This window comes from Misgurnus anguillicaudatus, chromosome 17 (assembly GCF_027580225.2).
Source record: "Misgurnus anguillicaudatus chromosome 17, ASM2758022v2, whole genome shotgun sequence".
Classification (NCBI taxonomy): Eukaryota; Metazoa; Chordata; class Actinopteri; order Cypriniformes; family Cobitidae; genus Misgurnus; species Misgurnus anguillicaudatus.
Genome location: NC_073353.2, coordinates 41374032 through 41390071, shown reverse-complemented (window position 1 = coordinate 41390071; position 16040 = coordinate 41374032). Strand labels below are relative to the sequence as shown.

Sequence of the window (16040 nt, the reverse complement as noted above, 5' to 3'; positions counted from 1 at the left end):
ATTGTCTGTCCTTTAGTAGTGCCTCGGTGCAAGAAAAAAATCTCTAATTTACTCTCGGTTTGGCCTGTCTGAGGATGAATCGGAGTCAATAGCAGAAATGCCGTGGAGGCAGAATTGTTGAAGCTAGTTTGATTAGACACAAATAGATACAGATGAGCTTATGCCTACACAAGACATTAAACTGTTGCTGCCCCTTTTGTTGAGTACATCATCTGATCAATACAGCACATAGTGCATGAAATAGTCCTGGTCTGTGTGCTTTTCTTTGAAATATATATGAGATTTATCCCCTTTCTGTGTAAATTTAGGTTATTATACACTCCTGGGCAAAGAATTAGGCCAATCCCTTAATGCAAATAATATTAAGCTTATAATAGACTTGACCACGAATCACTGGTCAGGACAGATAAAGTAGCTAGAGATCCCCTTGCAAACACTGTGCATTCATCACATGAAATTGCCAGAGTATCTTTTGTGTAAATGCAAACACTTCCTGGGATTGATCCCTGGTAACATTGCCGCAACATTCCCAGAACTGGCAATGCATGGTGTGTGAACAATAGCAGGAACAATGGCGTTAGGTCTGTGTGTCATAGTGATGAGGCATATGTCATTAGTCCGACTAATGACAATTATTTGGTATTATAAATTATATACAGTTCTGTGCAAAAGTCTAAGGCCACCATGCTACCATTAGATTAGTTGTTTTTGCAATTGTATAGTTATCATATATAATTATTTCTGTCTCTTTATTAGAATACAAGCAGAAAATACAGTTAATGTTTATGTAGTATTAAAAACAGCATAAAAGTATAAGTTGAAGTGTCAAGTATTTAGGGTAAACTCCCCTTTCACTTGAGCAATATCAGGCAGCTGCATGATCTCTTAAAGGAATAGTCTACTGATTTTCAATATTAAAATATGTTATTGCCTTAGCTGGGAATTGTTGATGCATCCCTCTGTCATCTGTGTGCGTGCACGTGGGCACTGGAGCGCGCTGCGACGCTTTGATAGCATTTAGCTTAGCCCCATTCATTCAATGTTACCATTTAGAGATAAAGTTGGAAGTGACCAAACACATCAACGTTTTTCCTATTTAAGACGAGTAGTTATACGAGCAAGTTTGGTGGTACAAAATAAAACGTAGCGCTTTTCTAAGTGGATTTAAAAGAGGAACTATATTTTATGGTGTAATAGCACTTTTGGGAGTACTTCGACTCGGCGCAGTAACACCCTCCCTCTCCCATTATGAGAGTGAGAAGGGGAGCGGACTTTTCAGGCGAGTCGAAGTACTCCCAAAAGTGCTATTACGCCATAAAATATAGTTCCTCTTTTAAATCCGCTTAGAAGAGCGCTTACGTGCACGCACACAGATGATAGAGGGATGTATCAACAATTCTTAGTTAAGGTAATAACATATTTTAATATTGAAGAGTAGACTATTCCTTTAAAACCTAAATTAAATTAAATCCTAATTTCTATTTGTAATCGAATGACTTCAGGACTTCAGTCTCCTCAAAAAAGCTCAAGATGTGTTTTGTGCCAAGAGAAGTCAACACTAAATATTGACTGATGCCATTTTCTGATTGTATCTTAAAAAAGAGTGAAAAATAAATATGGATGGACATTAAAACTTTGCTAAAACAACAAAGCTGGTGATGGTGGCCTAAAGCCCGATTTATAGTCGTGCGTAAGCTCTACGCCGTAGGTTATCCGTAGCCTGACGTGCACCTCGCAAAATTTTTAACAGTGCGTCACAAACGCTGTGATCGGTCCACCAGAACCCCTCCCGTCAGGTAAAAAACCGGCGTCATAGGTATTTCCGTTTGCGATGGTGAAAACAAAGATGAGCCAAGTTGAGGAGTGATTTAACTTAAACTGCAACAAAAGTCATTGTTTATTTACTTCCATTATTGCTGGTCTTCTCAAAGCATACACAACAAGTTGCTGTTTCTTCTTCGTTTGTGGGTTAACTTGCCAAGCTACTTCTTTATTGACGGTCGTGCTGCTACTGCGGTTACACGCGTGGATACTGCCTACCAGTGGTCTGCGCATGTGTTTGCACGTTGACGACGACGCAAAAGTATAAAGGAAAACCGTCGCCGTCGCGGGTACGCTGTAGGACCTATACACAACTATAACGAGCCCTTTAGTCTTTATAAAGCATTATAAACATTCATTTCATTAATAAAATTATTAAACAAGGATTATACCTTCAGTATTTAAGTGGGTCTCGAAATCAAAAATTGTGAACCCCTGTTCTAGACCACAATTCTTGTTGATCTCCTAACCAGTAATTTGTGGTTAAGACCAATGAAAGTTTAATGTTTAGTCATTTTGGCCTTGGCCGATATTTTGCCCAGGAGTATAAATCGTGCCTTATTCACAAAAGTCATTTCTGTTTAATTGGTGCAAGAACCATTTTGCTATCACCGGGCTGGAAAGCGTGCGGCAAGCAGAATTTTATTGGTTTGTGTTGATGTTCTCGTAATCAGGGTGGCAGTAATACATCAGATGACTATCAAATGATGCAGAAGAGTTTTATATCCAGATACTGTTTGTGGCTCAGTCGAGCAGATATCTGGCAATTTTAAAGAGCTGATTCAGGTATCTGTGCGTGCGTGATACTGTACGTTTCCAACATTGCCGAGCGGGCCAGCAGAAAAACCCTTTACAGAAAAGTCCTGATATATAAATAAAATGTCAGCTTTAACTCTTCTAACTCAGCTTTTCCATCTCCACAGGCCAACTGCAGCAGAGCTTTTGAAATGTAAATTTTTTCAAAAGGCAAAGGTATGGCTGTATATTCCCACTCCTCACTTCACAAATGCTTTCATAGCGCTCTGTCACTGATATGTGCTCTGTATTTCTTTGTATTGTAGAATCGAGAGTATTTGATTGAAAGGCTGCTTAGTAAAGGACCAAATATAAGCCAAAGAGCCAAAAGGGTAAGACTTTCTCACACTTAACCATTCTCATGCTTTTTCAGCAGCTGGTACTGTAGAGAGAAACATGGTAATGCAGATTCACATACAGTTCAAAATAGTTTTTTACTTTTTCATTCTGTACATTATATTTGCACTTAGGTCCGAAAACTTGAGGTCTGACCCGAGACCTGAGGGGGTTCGGGTCTTAAAGTTTCACATGTGCCTCGGACACAGGTCGAGTATAATATTAGCGTCCTCGGGTGTGCATCGAGTCATTTTCCAACATTTGCCAATTTCTGGGTCGGGTCGAACCTGGGTCTAATTTTCTCGGGTTTGTCTCGGGTCGGGTCTTTCTTAAAAAAAAAGATTTTTGCATGTGGGGTTCGGGTAAAAATTTATTCGAGTCATTTTGGGTCGGGTACATATTTTTTTGACCCAAGAAGACCTCTACTTCGTGGATTTTGGGACTCATAGACTTGTAAAAAAGGGAATCACATGCTTGTGTCCATTATGTCCACAAGAAGGTAGGATGTCCCATTTGTCATTTTAGGATTAAAAAGGGTGCTCATGGATGCCCCCTTTTCACTCAGTATGCACAATTTCCCTGAGTCTGCACTTGCCCGAACTTTGCAGAAGACTTTTTGCCGACAATCAAATCGACTTTAGTGATTGTGAGTGTTTAGGGTGCTATTTGGGAAAGGGCTGTAATTTCATCCATACATTTTCATTTCTTGCTTTTATTTTCCTATTCTCATGTGCAGAGCTTTCTGTGTTGATTTAAATAGTGTGATTGCTTTTGATTTGAGACTCAGAAATACGTTTAACACTTAGGGCCCGATCATACACATGATGCAATGCACAACGCAAGTGTGTTTTTTTTTTTTAGCTCAGCACAATTATTATTTTCACGTTCAGCGTCACATTAAATAGTAAATGCATTTGCAACCATGACTACATCATTGACCAACTAAAACCTGGTCTAAAGTCTAAAGTTAATGGCTCAATATTGTTTTTGTTATTTAAAAAGCGTGTTAGTAATATGCGCCTATAAACGAGACCACAATGCGCATTGGCTTATTACACGCATGGACAGCACACAAACATTTTTAAAGCTCACGTAACACACGCTGTTTCTGCATTTCTGATATTAATCTGGAGTACCTATGGAGTAGTATGACATCCTTTATATCTCTGAAGAGTCTTTAGTTTAATCAGATTTATAAAAGAAATATTAGCTTTACCGAATCTTTCCGATAACGTACGAAAAAATGAAGGAGGAGGAGTTATAACACGGGAGGAGCGAGTAGGAGTCATACAACACTATACAACACTGTTTTAACTTATGATTCACTACATGTTCGTGTGATTTATATAATATACACGCGCCTATTTCCAACATAAGACAGAAGTCTTACTTACCACGTGTAACTCGTCACGACCTGGTTCTGAAAATCCACCGCATCAAACACACACGCAAAACTCCGCTGCTAATCCGGATAATAAACTATATCCATTGTTTCCATAAGGCTGGATGTCTTCTCCTTACATCCAAAAACACACTTCTTGTTGTGCCATTGTTGACTTTTGAAATTAAACAAAGCTGAGTGGCTTGATAAGCTGTTAGCAGCTCTAGCGTCTCCCGCTGACTGACGGCTGGGCGGGGTTTTCCGGGGGAAGTTTTCCGGCGGAAGCCCATATAAAGAAGTGATACGTATCGAAAACCCCTGAAACGTCAGTTAGAACCGTAATCGACAAAAATTAGCCGAAACTTGTACGAACCCTGGCGAAGTGCATTCGGCACAGAAATACTCTGAAACACGCCCAACTGCATTTTTGACACTTTGCCTACGTTTAGCATGAGGAAACAACTCTATAACTGTGTTAATAAGTCAGAATGCTTGAAATACCATTAAACACCCCCTTTAAATATAAAAAAGGATTCAAATGTAAAAGATTATTATTGAGTCTCTTGGACATAAATGAGGACCAATTACGAGATGTTAGAAAGGGTAAGAGCTTCATCACCTGCAAATAATGCATACCCATGGAACATTTCTCAAACAATCAGAATACAGCACTCAACAGACCTGTGACAAGACAACACAATTTTTAACATCAATCTTAAACTGATGATGTTCTTCATCCCCTTTTGGTTTTTAGTTTACAAATTCCGCAATCTAAATAGGGAATCGACATTGCGCGTGCACAACTGGCTTTTGAAGGGGATGAGAGATGAAACTCATTGTTTTATTGTACTTTATGCCCAGAACACACTCATTACGAGAATAGGAACAACTCTTTTAGACAGTGTGCTAGGCGCACAAACCATTTTTCCCATTGTTAAATTAGCAAAAGTGGATTCGGACATGCCCTTTAAGGGGCCAGTCACACCAAAAGCGTTTATGGCAGTTGCAGGCGCCTTTTTTGAATGATATTCTATGGGCAGGGCGCGTTTGCACGCTGTTTATGCGCGCTGAGCGCCTTGCGGTTTTTTGCCGCCTGCCGTGCACGCGTTTTTGAAGGAGCGCTGAGAGCGGAGAAGCGCCCGACGTCATTCGCGTCTTTGAATTGTCCAATCGCATGAGGGGAGAGGCGGGCCTTACGTTGTGGTGAGGGAAGTTTACAGCTGCTTTGAAGAACCGGACTCCACTCGTTTCTCTCTCTCCTGCGTGTTTGTGCACCTCTCACCCCAAACAAGGTCAGAGCAAACGCCCTCTTTTTAAAGTTTCTGCTAATATGACAGTTAACAGCAAAAGAGCGCTCACGCTTCAATATTTGATTGACAAGACAGCTGACTGGTGGTTGCTTAGCAATATGAAAAGCCGCGTCGCACTGCTCTTTTTTTTTTAAAAGGCAGTGCGTCGCGCCTTGCGTTTGCAAGACTTTAAAGCGCTTTTGGTGTGACTGGCCCCTAAGACTGTGCGTCGTGCGCTTTAGACCATGCGCTTAGATTGTTCAAATAGGGCCCTTAGTAAGTAGCTGTCTTCGAAATTCGCCCTCCTCCTCCATCTCCTATATAGTGCACAATACATTTTTTTGTGTTGTCTGAATTCTGAGTGAACATTTTTTACATTCGTTCAATACTTCTTACCCACATTGCACTCTGTAACTCACTATTTCCCTTTATACAACACGAGATAACTAGGAGTTACTCGTAGGCAGACTATATCAGGTCTATAGTTTACCTAAATAATGGCTATTGCTTGCTGGGTGTTTACGTCAGTGTCCAAAACCACTCACTCATTTTTCATTCACTCCATCCACTTATAGTGGACTATTTACTGTAGCATTTGCTATATGGAATAGTGTGAATGCATGTTTTGTTTTGTTACTCGAAGGACCATCTCCTGGACTGTATTGTGACTCTTGAATGAATTAGCTGATTTGGTTTTATTGGTTAGAATAACTGAATCGTGGTCATGTAAATTCATGGGTCAGAATTTGTGTATTGTAGTTTGTGTGTGATTTGGTATTGTGTAAGCAGGTTATAATTCACTCATGCATACTGAATGCATTGTGTCAGTTCCTGCCTTTAGCACACACGCTGTGTGTCTGCTCTGATGGGTTTAATGATGCGCTTCGGCAACAGTACCACATTTAAACAGCCCATTGCATGCAGGTCGCATGCACGGGAGTGCTGCTGGATGAGCGGCTATCTGCACACCAGAAACTAAGCACGAATTAGACAAATGCAAGCTAAAGTGGCCTGTGCCGCCATCCATAAAGGAAGAGAGACATGATGTGTCACTGGAAATGGACAGAGAGATACTGATGGACTGAAATGGTGATGGCGGGGTACAAGTCAAAAAGAGACCAGAGAAATACAAAGGGGACACTTAACGATATGTGAAATTATCACAATATGTGAACAGTTTTGGCTACTGTGGGGACGTTTGGTGAAAGCCATTTCTAAGCAAATGCACAAATTAAAGAGCACCTATCGTCCGATTCACGATTTTACATTTCCTTTGGTGTGTAAGTGTGTATTAGTACATGTTAACGAAATGCAAAGGTACAAACCCCAAAGTAAACGATGATGCGAGTTAGCGTCTCCAATGTAAATCTCTTTTCTTGGACTACAACAAAAACACGGATTGTAGGCAACAGTTTACTTCCTGGGATTGGTGTAGACAAGACCGACATTATCATAATTCCTCTCGCTTTGAATCACAGCCTGTAAGTTAACTCCTGTTAGCAACCGAATCTTTTAAACATGGTAAGGAGCATCACATTTCTGGCTGACGTAAGAGGTATTCAAGCCAATCACAATGTACAGATTAGCTGGCCAATAGGGAACTCAGTGCTTTTTAGATCAATGAGTTTTGTACAATATTTGTGCGTTTCAGGAAGAGAGTGAAATCTGGAGCTACAATTTTTTTTTTGGTATGTGGAAAATGATGTGTTTTTTTTTAACCATAAACCACACAAACACATTGTATTATACCAAATACACAAAATAATTTTTTTAGCAATGAAATAGGTGCACTTTAAAGATATCAAATATTGTGTAAAGACAAGGCTACACACACAGAAAATTAAGAGCTACTCTCGTATGCATGCACACACACCGCCTTGGGGTCTGTTTTAATGGGTGTTTTTAAATGACATGCACACACCAAAAAGGTGTTTTTCACTGATAACAGGATTTATTCCCAAGCAGGTGACCTGAGGATTGTGCACTTTAAAGCCGGCCAGCAGATAACCGCACGTAGAGTTTCTTTAAAGTCCAAATAATCACGACAGCAGGTTCGTTTAGAGTTGATTTGTCTGATGTGTAAACGTGCTTGGGATGTCTGGACCGGAGAGCTTTAGAAAAACAATTCCTGCGTTTGGTAATAGACTCTTCTTCATTAATTACAGTAGTAGTGGGATGTTTGGGGAAACAGAGACATTGGGTTGTTGGGTGTAACTGAGCACATAAATACTTGTTAGATTTGACAACAGTCGCCCTTACACGAGGTGTATTGTGCTGGAAAGACAATTTGTGGAAACTGTATTAATTGCACGGAGGAGGCATTGTTTGCATATTTATAACGTGCTCTTTTGTAGTGTATTAAAGCTCTCAGCCTGCCAAAAGTCTTCAACTGATACAGTACTGTGTCTAAGAACAGCTTGGAGCGAACTTATTCTGGCACCGCTCATGTTTTCTTCAGATGGCATAAAATCTCGCAGTTTTTGTTTTTATGATGTTGTAAATGATGAAGTTATAAAATTAATGAATATTGATGAATGTGTGTCATTGACTGCTGTCCTGTGTGTGTGTGTGTATGTGTCTTTAGTTGTCCACCTTCATTGCTGATGTGTTTGTGTGCTGTTTTGACCCTGTCTCTCTCTTACATTATATCCAGTCAGCAAACACATTGCCCACAGAGACATACGGCCCAGGAGAGATGCTATCGCCTACATGACCTGAACAATTCTGATGAACACTTTACTTTTCCTAGCCCCCCCCCCCTCTCTCTCTCTCTCTCTCTCTCTCTCTCTCTCTCTCTCTCTCTCACACACATACACAGAAGATAAACCCTCTTGATAACAAACCACACCTGTCACACCACAAGCGTCGTGCTTGTCCTTTGGGGTCCTGCTCTTTCTCATACTCTTTCTGCTCATCCAGCACATCTTCCTCATGCTCATCTTCCTCATACTCTTCCTCCTCATCCACCATGTCTTCCTCATGCTCTTCCTCCTCATCCATGGCGTCTTCCTCACGCTCTTCCCCTTCATCCACAGCGTCTTCCCCATACTCTTCCTCCTTATACACCATGTCTTCCTCATGCTCTTCCTCTTCATCCACCACATCATCATCATCATCATGCTCATCTTACTCATTCTCTTCCTCATGCTCTTCCTCCTCATCTACCAAATCATCATCATACTCACCATCCTCATGCTCATCCTCATGTTTTTCCACCTCATCCACCACATCTTCCTCATGCTCTTCCTCTTCACCCACTGCATCTTCCTCATGCTCTTTCTCTACATTCACCACGTCTTACTCATGCTCTTCCTCCTCATCCACCACATCATCATCATGCTCACCTTCCTCATGCTCTTCCTCATCATCCACCACATCTTCCTCATGCTCTTCCTCTTCATCCACTGCGTCTTTCTCATGCTCTTCCTCTTAATCCACTGCGTCTTCCTCATGCTCTTCCTCCTGATACACCACATCATCATCATGCTCATCTTCCTCATGCTCTTCCTCCTCATCTATCAAATCATCATCATGCTCATCTTCCTCATGCTCATCTTCCTCATGCTCTTCCTCCTTATCCATGGCGTCTTACTCATGCTCTTCCTCCTCATCCACTACATCTTCTTCATGCTCTTCCTTCTCATCCACCAAGTCTTCCTCATGCTCTTTCCTCTTATCCACCATGTCATCATCATGCTCATCTTCCTTATGCTCTTCCTCATACTCTTCCTCCTCATCCACCACATCTTTCTCATGCTCTTCCTCCTCATCCATAGTAGAGGTTGACCGATTTATTGGCCGATTTTTGGCATATTTAAAAAAATTGGCTTTGGTCGATTTTGCTGCAAAATTAGGCCGATTAATAGGCAGGCGCATCTGCGGGCACCTAAGCGTTGTTGTAGAACTTGTTGTTGTGACGCTGCCTCTTGCTGCAAGCAGATCGCTCCCGTGTGTGTGCAGCTGTGCCTTGTTCACAAACAGCTTTAGTAAATGGTAGCAGGGTCGCGCAAATTAAGCAGCCAGTACAACAGCGCGACGGGCTTATGTCTCACGGTGCACTGTCCGTGCAAAGATTAGGCTCATTTCATGTGATTAATGAGTGATGATGATCTTTGTTTGCATGATAGAGAGAGAAGAGCTGCGCGCGCACGCTTTCTGTCTCCCTGCTTTTATTACTCAAAACAAAACTGACTCGATGGCGAAAGGTCAGAAGACCAAATCATATCCACAAAGGAAATGTTTTTCGTGTTGTTACAGTAACACTTTGTTTACAGTTTTGCGCTGTTCAGCCTGGATTAGAACACAGCGCCCGATTCGCAAACTGACTCCTTTGAACGGATTCGTTTGAATGAACGGTTGAAACAACAGATCTGTCCCAACACTAAACTCACAAGACGTCACTGTCAGCACAATCAGTCACTTATAGCGCCTTAGAAATGAGAATGTAAATGTGTTTAGAAAGATTTGCCCTAAATAACAGTCTCAACTAAAAAACAGACATTTACTATGTTAACTTTATGATGAATAAATATTTTATCAGGTCTACCAAATGAGGATTTTATCCTACAAAGCAATAAAAACCATGGTAAAAAACTGATCAAAGATGATGACAGTAGAGTGTCAGGTAATATCTGTGTCTGATAAATGCATGGTGCAGAGGAGGTTGTAAAACTCTTCAGAAAGACCAGTCATATATTTTTTTAAATACTTTGACTTAAAATAGTGACATTTTTACATTTAAAATATCTGCTAATGATGAGAACATTTTGATTATTATGTACATATAGAAAATCGGCCATCGGCTGCCCTGATTTCGAAATATCGGCATCGGCCAGAGAAAAAGCCATATCAGTTGACCTCTAATCCACAGCGTCTTCATCATGCTCTTCCTCCTCATCCACTGTGTCTTCATCGTGCTACCCGTACCACCTGTACCCTCTTGAGCTGGTTATATATTGTCTACAAAATCATTAGAAAATAGTGTGAAGAATTCTGAGTTGATGTGATTACTCGGTAATAACCGAGTTGTAGTTGTGTTTAACCTTTGCTGCCTGTGTTTAGAATTTTGCAAAAGAAGTTTTAACCTCCTAAGACCCGAGCTTTGGTTTGTCTTTTTGCAGATTTCTACCAGCTATTTTTGGGTTTTGTCTGTATTGTTCAGCAGTTTTAGTTTTTGGACGCTAGGGGGCACAACAGCTTTTGGTTTTGTCTCTGATCCCTCACTGGATTCTCTGTTGTGAACACATGGCTTCACCCTCACGGTGGAAAACACTGAATGAGAGAATTTAAGAATTCCTTTGGAAATGATTGGTAGATGCCTGGTACTTTAATAAAGATAAACTAGTGTTAACAGAGGTCTTCAGTCTTTGTAAGATACTATATACTGGACATGAATGATGAATCAGGGACATGTTGTGTAATAGTTGGATTTTAAACCTGACATCCATTACATATATAATGATACATAAATAATATTTGTTTTAAAAAGCTTTAAATCACAAACTTGTACATTGCATTTTAATTTGACTTAATATATTTCAATGTGAAGGTAAACTCTTTCAATTTGGTTGATTGCATTTTTGTTTAAAATATTTTATAAGAGGTCCAAAACACCATTGCAGACTGCCACTACAATATAAACCTTAAGCAGTACTTAAAATATAGACAATAGACAATACAGAAAATAAATTAAGGTAGGATTAAATACAATTAATTGGTAAATTAAAAAGGATTAAAAAGTATACATCAATGGATTTAGTTTTCATTATTTTTATTACTTTGTTTATTGTTTTTCTCTACAAGTGTTTTAATTATTGTTTTGTGTAATTAAATGTCAGCGTCACAGCACTCCACTAAACTAAGAGAGCAATTTACTGCTGGCTATTTCAGCTCATATAATGTCTCGAAATTATTGTGTGTGTGTATGCGTGTGTTTTTGAATGCTGCTGACCCACTTGTGTTTTCCTGGGAGCACAGCCTGCATGTACAGTTTGTTGTCGTGCTTGCTTGTTTGTTTATTTCTGTATTATTTTAAAGGATCAAGAGCAGTGCATAGGCGACACTGGTTCAGGTCCGCGCTCTGAGAGAGGACATGATTTTGAGAGAAGGGTACATGATACAATATCTCGCTTGCAGGATGCTTTCATATAGTAGTTTTGCTTGTGTCATTTTTCACCCCTGACTTTCCTGACGCTTTATGTTGTGGAAAGTGTCCTGGAAGTGAAAGTGTCTTTGCATCATGACACAGCAGATGCATGTGAATTTCCTGACCTGACCGATATGATATGATTTTGTCAATATTCTCTCAGAGTAGAGCAAATGTCAGAAATCGTCATTGATCGGACTCTGTCTGATATCTTAAGTTTCGCTCCACAGATTTCCGAGGCATTTAGAGACTTCATTGATAGAGTTAAATCTGGTGCTGACGACAAAGCATTAACTTCTCGGTAAGTCAGCAGAAACTCTTTTGGGCTTGTGAAGCCAGAATTTTGCTAATGTTCCTGTAGTTCAGCTGAGCTTTACACTACAAGGGCAAATGTACTGGGTTCAGTACTTTGTCATACTTTATACGCATAAATTATTACATTTTTAAATGCTTTAGATAAAAGCGGATGCCAAAGGCATAAATGTTAATGTAAGAAATACGGTCCGGTTCATATCACAAATTATTTTGGCCAAGATCTGTCCACTACTGACGAAAGATGGATGACGTGAACTCAGTGAATAGTCACAGTCGCTCATGTCGCCGGAAATCGCCAGCTCCATTAAAATAAATGGGATTGTGTTGCTTTATCGCTGCGTGTAGCTTATAATGTGAACAGGGCATAAGCCAGTCTGACATATTGTAAAATGACCAATAGCAGTTTGATTCATTCGAACCACAGTTTGAATCATTTCATGCCAATAACCTTGGAAATGTTGACAGCCTGTAATTAAAAACACTGTGTTATCCCCTTGTAAACATTTTTTCCAGGTGGACTGATATACTGCTCTTAATGATGCATAGTGTCGGCCAATCAGATAAAAAAAATGCGATTTCAGCTATTTACATTTTGTGTATGCATCAGTAAACACACCGTGGGAATCTCATCTGGGGATGGGACTGAGAAAGGAAAAAAATAATTAGTTTTTGTTGTAAAAATACCTAAACACCATAAACCTGAAGCACAATAATGCACAATATTAATTAGCTTTAAGCATCAGCAAATATTCCGGAGGGGTGATAAAAAAGAAACTTAATTACTTCTTTGAAAACTTTGACAACTTTAAGTCGTGTTACAGTGTAATTAAGAGTTTATGTTTAAGTATTTGCTGAATTTCTAGTGTAAGGGTGAGCTAAGACGGGGTTAATTGTAACTCGGCTACTTTACCTATTTATACCGGGCCGAGGAATCTGTGATTTTGGTATTTTTTTCTTACTGTCAGAAGATCTCCTGTGAATTTATGAAAAGTTTTGATGTGTTTTGGATAAGATATTGAACGAAGAGTTTATGGAGGCATGAAATAATTTTTTTCATACTATGTTTTTTTCGATTTCTGAGATGGGTGTGCAAGTCACCAAATCCAACCTTATATTATTTGAATCACGGTCTTGTTACCTACAGCATAACAGCATTTGAAACATGTCAGTAACTCCTAGTAACTGATAGCTGGGATTGAAAACATTTTTACACAGCGGGGTTAGTTGTCACACAGTGTTGCGATGAAGCCTCAGGTATACAATGACAATGAAATGAAAACAATGTAAATATTATTATTCAAAAGAATAACTATTAATACAATATAAGGGGAAATAACTCACAATTATGATTTTTTTTTTGTCTTAATTGTGCCGCACTTTTAAAAAATCTATTTATATGCATTGATGTTTAATATATTAAGGATGGTTAGATGAAGGATCATGAATGGATGAATGTGTGGATATCTATCTATTATATGCAGATATATAAACAATACCCACCTTTAGTATATAAACAGATTTTTATTGAATTATTAGTGTTTAAACTAAATTTTCTAGCAGGTGTAACAACAAACCCTCTTGTTTGTTACAATGAACCCCACCTATTGGGTAAAGTTTGCACTTCTGTCACTTTCGGTGTAATTGTATGATAACTGTAGGTCACACAAATAAACTTTAAGGGCTCTATCTTACACCCGGCGCAATGCGCGACGCAAGTGTCTTTTGCTAGTTTCCACCCTGCGCAATTTTCATTTTCACGTTTAGCGCCACGTTGTTTAAATAACAAATGCATTTGCGCCCCCTTTTGCGCCCATGGGCGTTCTGGTCTGAAAACCTGCTCTAAAGTCAATGGCGCAATATGTTTTTTGTTATTTAAAGAGCGCATTAGTAATATGCACCTATAAACGGGATGACAACGTGGGTTTGCTTAACACATACAACATGAATGCGCAGCAGCACAAAAACGCTTTTAAATATGTAAGATTAAAGGATTGAATGTAAAAGATTATTATTGAGTCTCTTGGACATAAATGAGGACCGATTATGAGACGTTAGAAGGTGCAAAGAGCTGCTTCACCTGCAGCCTGGTAAGTAAATAAATGCTTTGCTTTAAACAAATGCATCTGTTTTTAATGTTTTTTTAATGCTACCTCACGGATTTATTGTATATGATGACTCTGTACCTGTGGATATGGCGAGATGAGAAAAATTTTTAAGTAATGCTTAAAAAAAAACTTGTGACGCTGTCCAAGTGCTGAAACATGCGGGGAGCCGTTTGTAAATCTCCTGTTTGTTACAAATAAAGTATTTTTACAGTACAAACCTTATCTGACATACTTGTAAATTATTTTTTGATGATATTGGATAGCCATACATTTAAAGCAATTAAAAGCCTGCTTTTTTACCTCCATGACTAAAATAAAGATTTTAATAACAATTTCAATACAAGTGAAAAACAACACAATTATTTAACATTAATCTTAAACTGGGGATCTTCTTACTCCGCTTAGTTTTTTAGTTTACAAAGTCTGTCATCTAAATAGGGATTAGACATAGCGCCAGCGCAACAGGCTTTTAAAGGGGATGAGAGCTGAGACTCTCATTTGGTTTATTGCACATTACGCCCAAAATACTCCCATTACTCATTAAAAAAATAGGACCAACCCTTTTCGACCATGCGCTCGGCACACAAACCATTTTCCCGTCGTTAAATTAGTAAAAGTGGATTCGGACATACCCATTTAGACGTTGCGCTTAGATCGTTAAAATAGGGCCCTAAGTGTTAATTTGTAGCAGAGACGTGTATGTTAAAAATGGTTAATCTAACTTTTAAAAAATTTGAATGAGAGCCAAATCTAAAAAGCATTAGTTTGTGCCCCACTTTTCCCTACTGTATCTAGAACAAAATTGATGTTGCTTGTTTCAGGAATACGGATGTTGTAATATTTCTGCATTGATTATTGATGTTAACCAGGTCTGGAAAATGTGGTTTTAGGTAAAGTGAGAGCTGGTGGACTAATTAAAACTGGGTCTTCACTGACCCTTAAAATAACCTACTGTATGTGAGCTCACCACAGACTTTCAGTGAAACTCAAGTAATGCTGGTATCCAGATGTGATGCTGAAGAGCAGTGGTTCCCAAACTTTTTCAGCGTGCTGCCCCCCTTGTGTACAGTGCATTTTTTCGCGGCCCCCCGAAAGATGTTTTCAAATGTAATATTTTAATTAAACAAAACATATAAAAGTATACCTAGTAGTGCTGTTGGTTAGTTGGCTTAATATTTTTTAGGTTTAATTACACAGAATTCATGTTAAATGAATGCATTTTATAAAATGTCATAAAACTGGGCCCCCCTGGCACCATCTCACGGCCCCCAGTTTGAAAACCACTGCTGTAGAGTCCTGAAGTATGAAAATCCCATTTATTTCTTAATAAACATTGATTTTTAGTGACGGTATATAAACCTGTGGACAGACCCACCCACCATCAGAGGTTTAGCAATGAAATTTGCTTCTCTAAGCTAAACAAATATCTTGTACATTTATTTTTCTGGTTTTGCTTTAATTAAAAGTTTGTAATGTTGTGATTGCTTTGAGTTGCTTGTTTTGGTTCAGGAATTAAATTAACCTTTTTTTTTAATGAAGATAACTAAGTATAGAGTAAATGTATGTAAAGACAAAACTGTTATAAAAATGGGAGATCCCAGTTTACTGAGTTTGACAGTCTGTTTCATCGCACCTGCAGGTCAGAAGGGTTCCAGGTTCGAGTGGTCACCTGCACAAAACTGAAGATGGTGATTGGGAATGGAGTGATAATGAAATGGATGAGATAAGTGAAGAGGGAAAGGCAGTTGTCAATCATGGACGGGTAAGTGTGGCTTAAGGTCATCATAATTGTTCTTAATGTAAAACACACACTGTTAAAGAGGACATGAAAATCGTAAGTGCTATAATGGGGG

At 39.2% G+C, this 16040-nt stretch overlaps 1 protein-coding gene across 3 annotated transcripts in view; it reads left to right on the top strand.

Annotated features, from left to right (window-relative positions):
- stk39 (serine threonine kinase 39) overlaps nt 1-16040 on the top strand; it is a 137898-nt gene that overhangs the window by 54516 nt on the left and 67342 nt on the right. For all 3 annotated transcript variants that reach the window (XM_055215240.2, XM_055215241.2, XM_055215239.2), the window contains 3 exons: nt 2745-2793; nt 2883-2948; nt 15827-15949. In XM_055215240.2, the coding sequence (XP_055071215.2) occupies nt 2745-2793; nt 2883-2948; nt 15827-15949 (238 nt within the window). The remainder of the gene's footprint in view (nt 1-2744; nt 2794-2882; nt 2949-15826; nt 15950-16040) is intronic.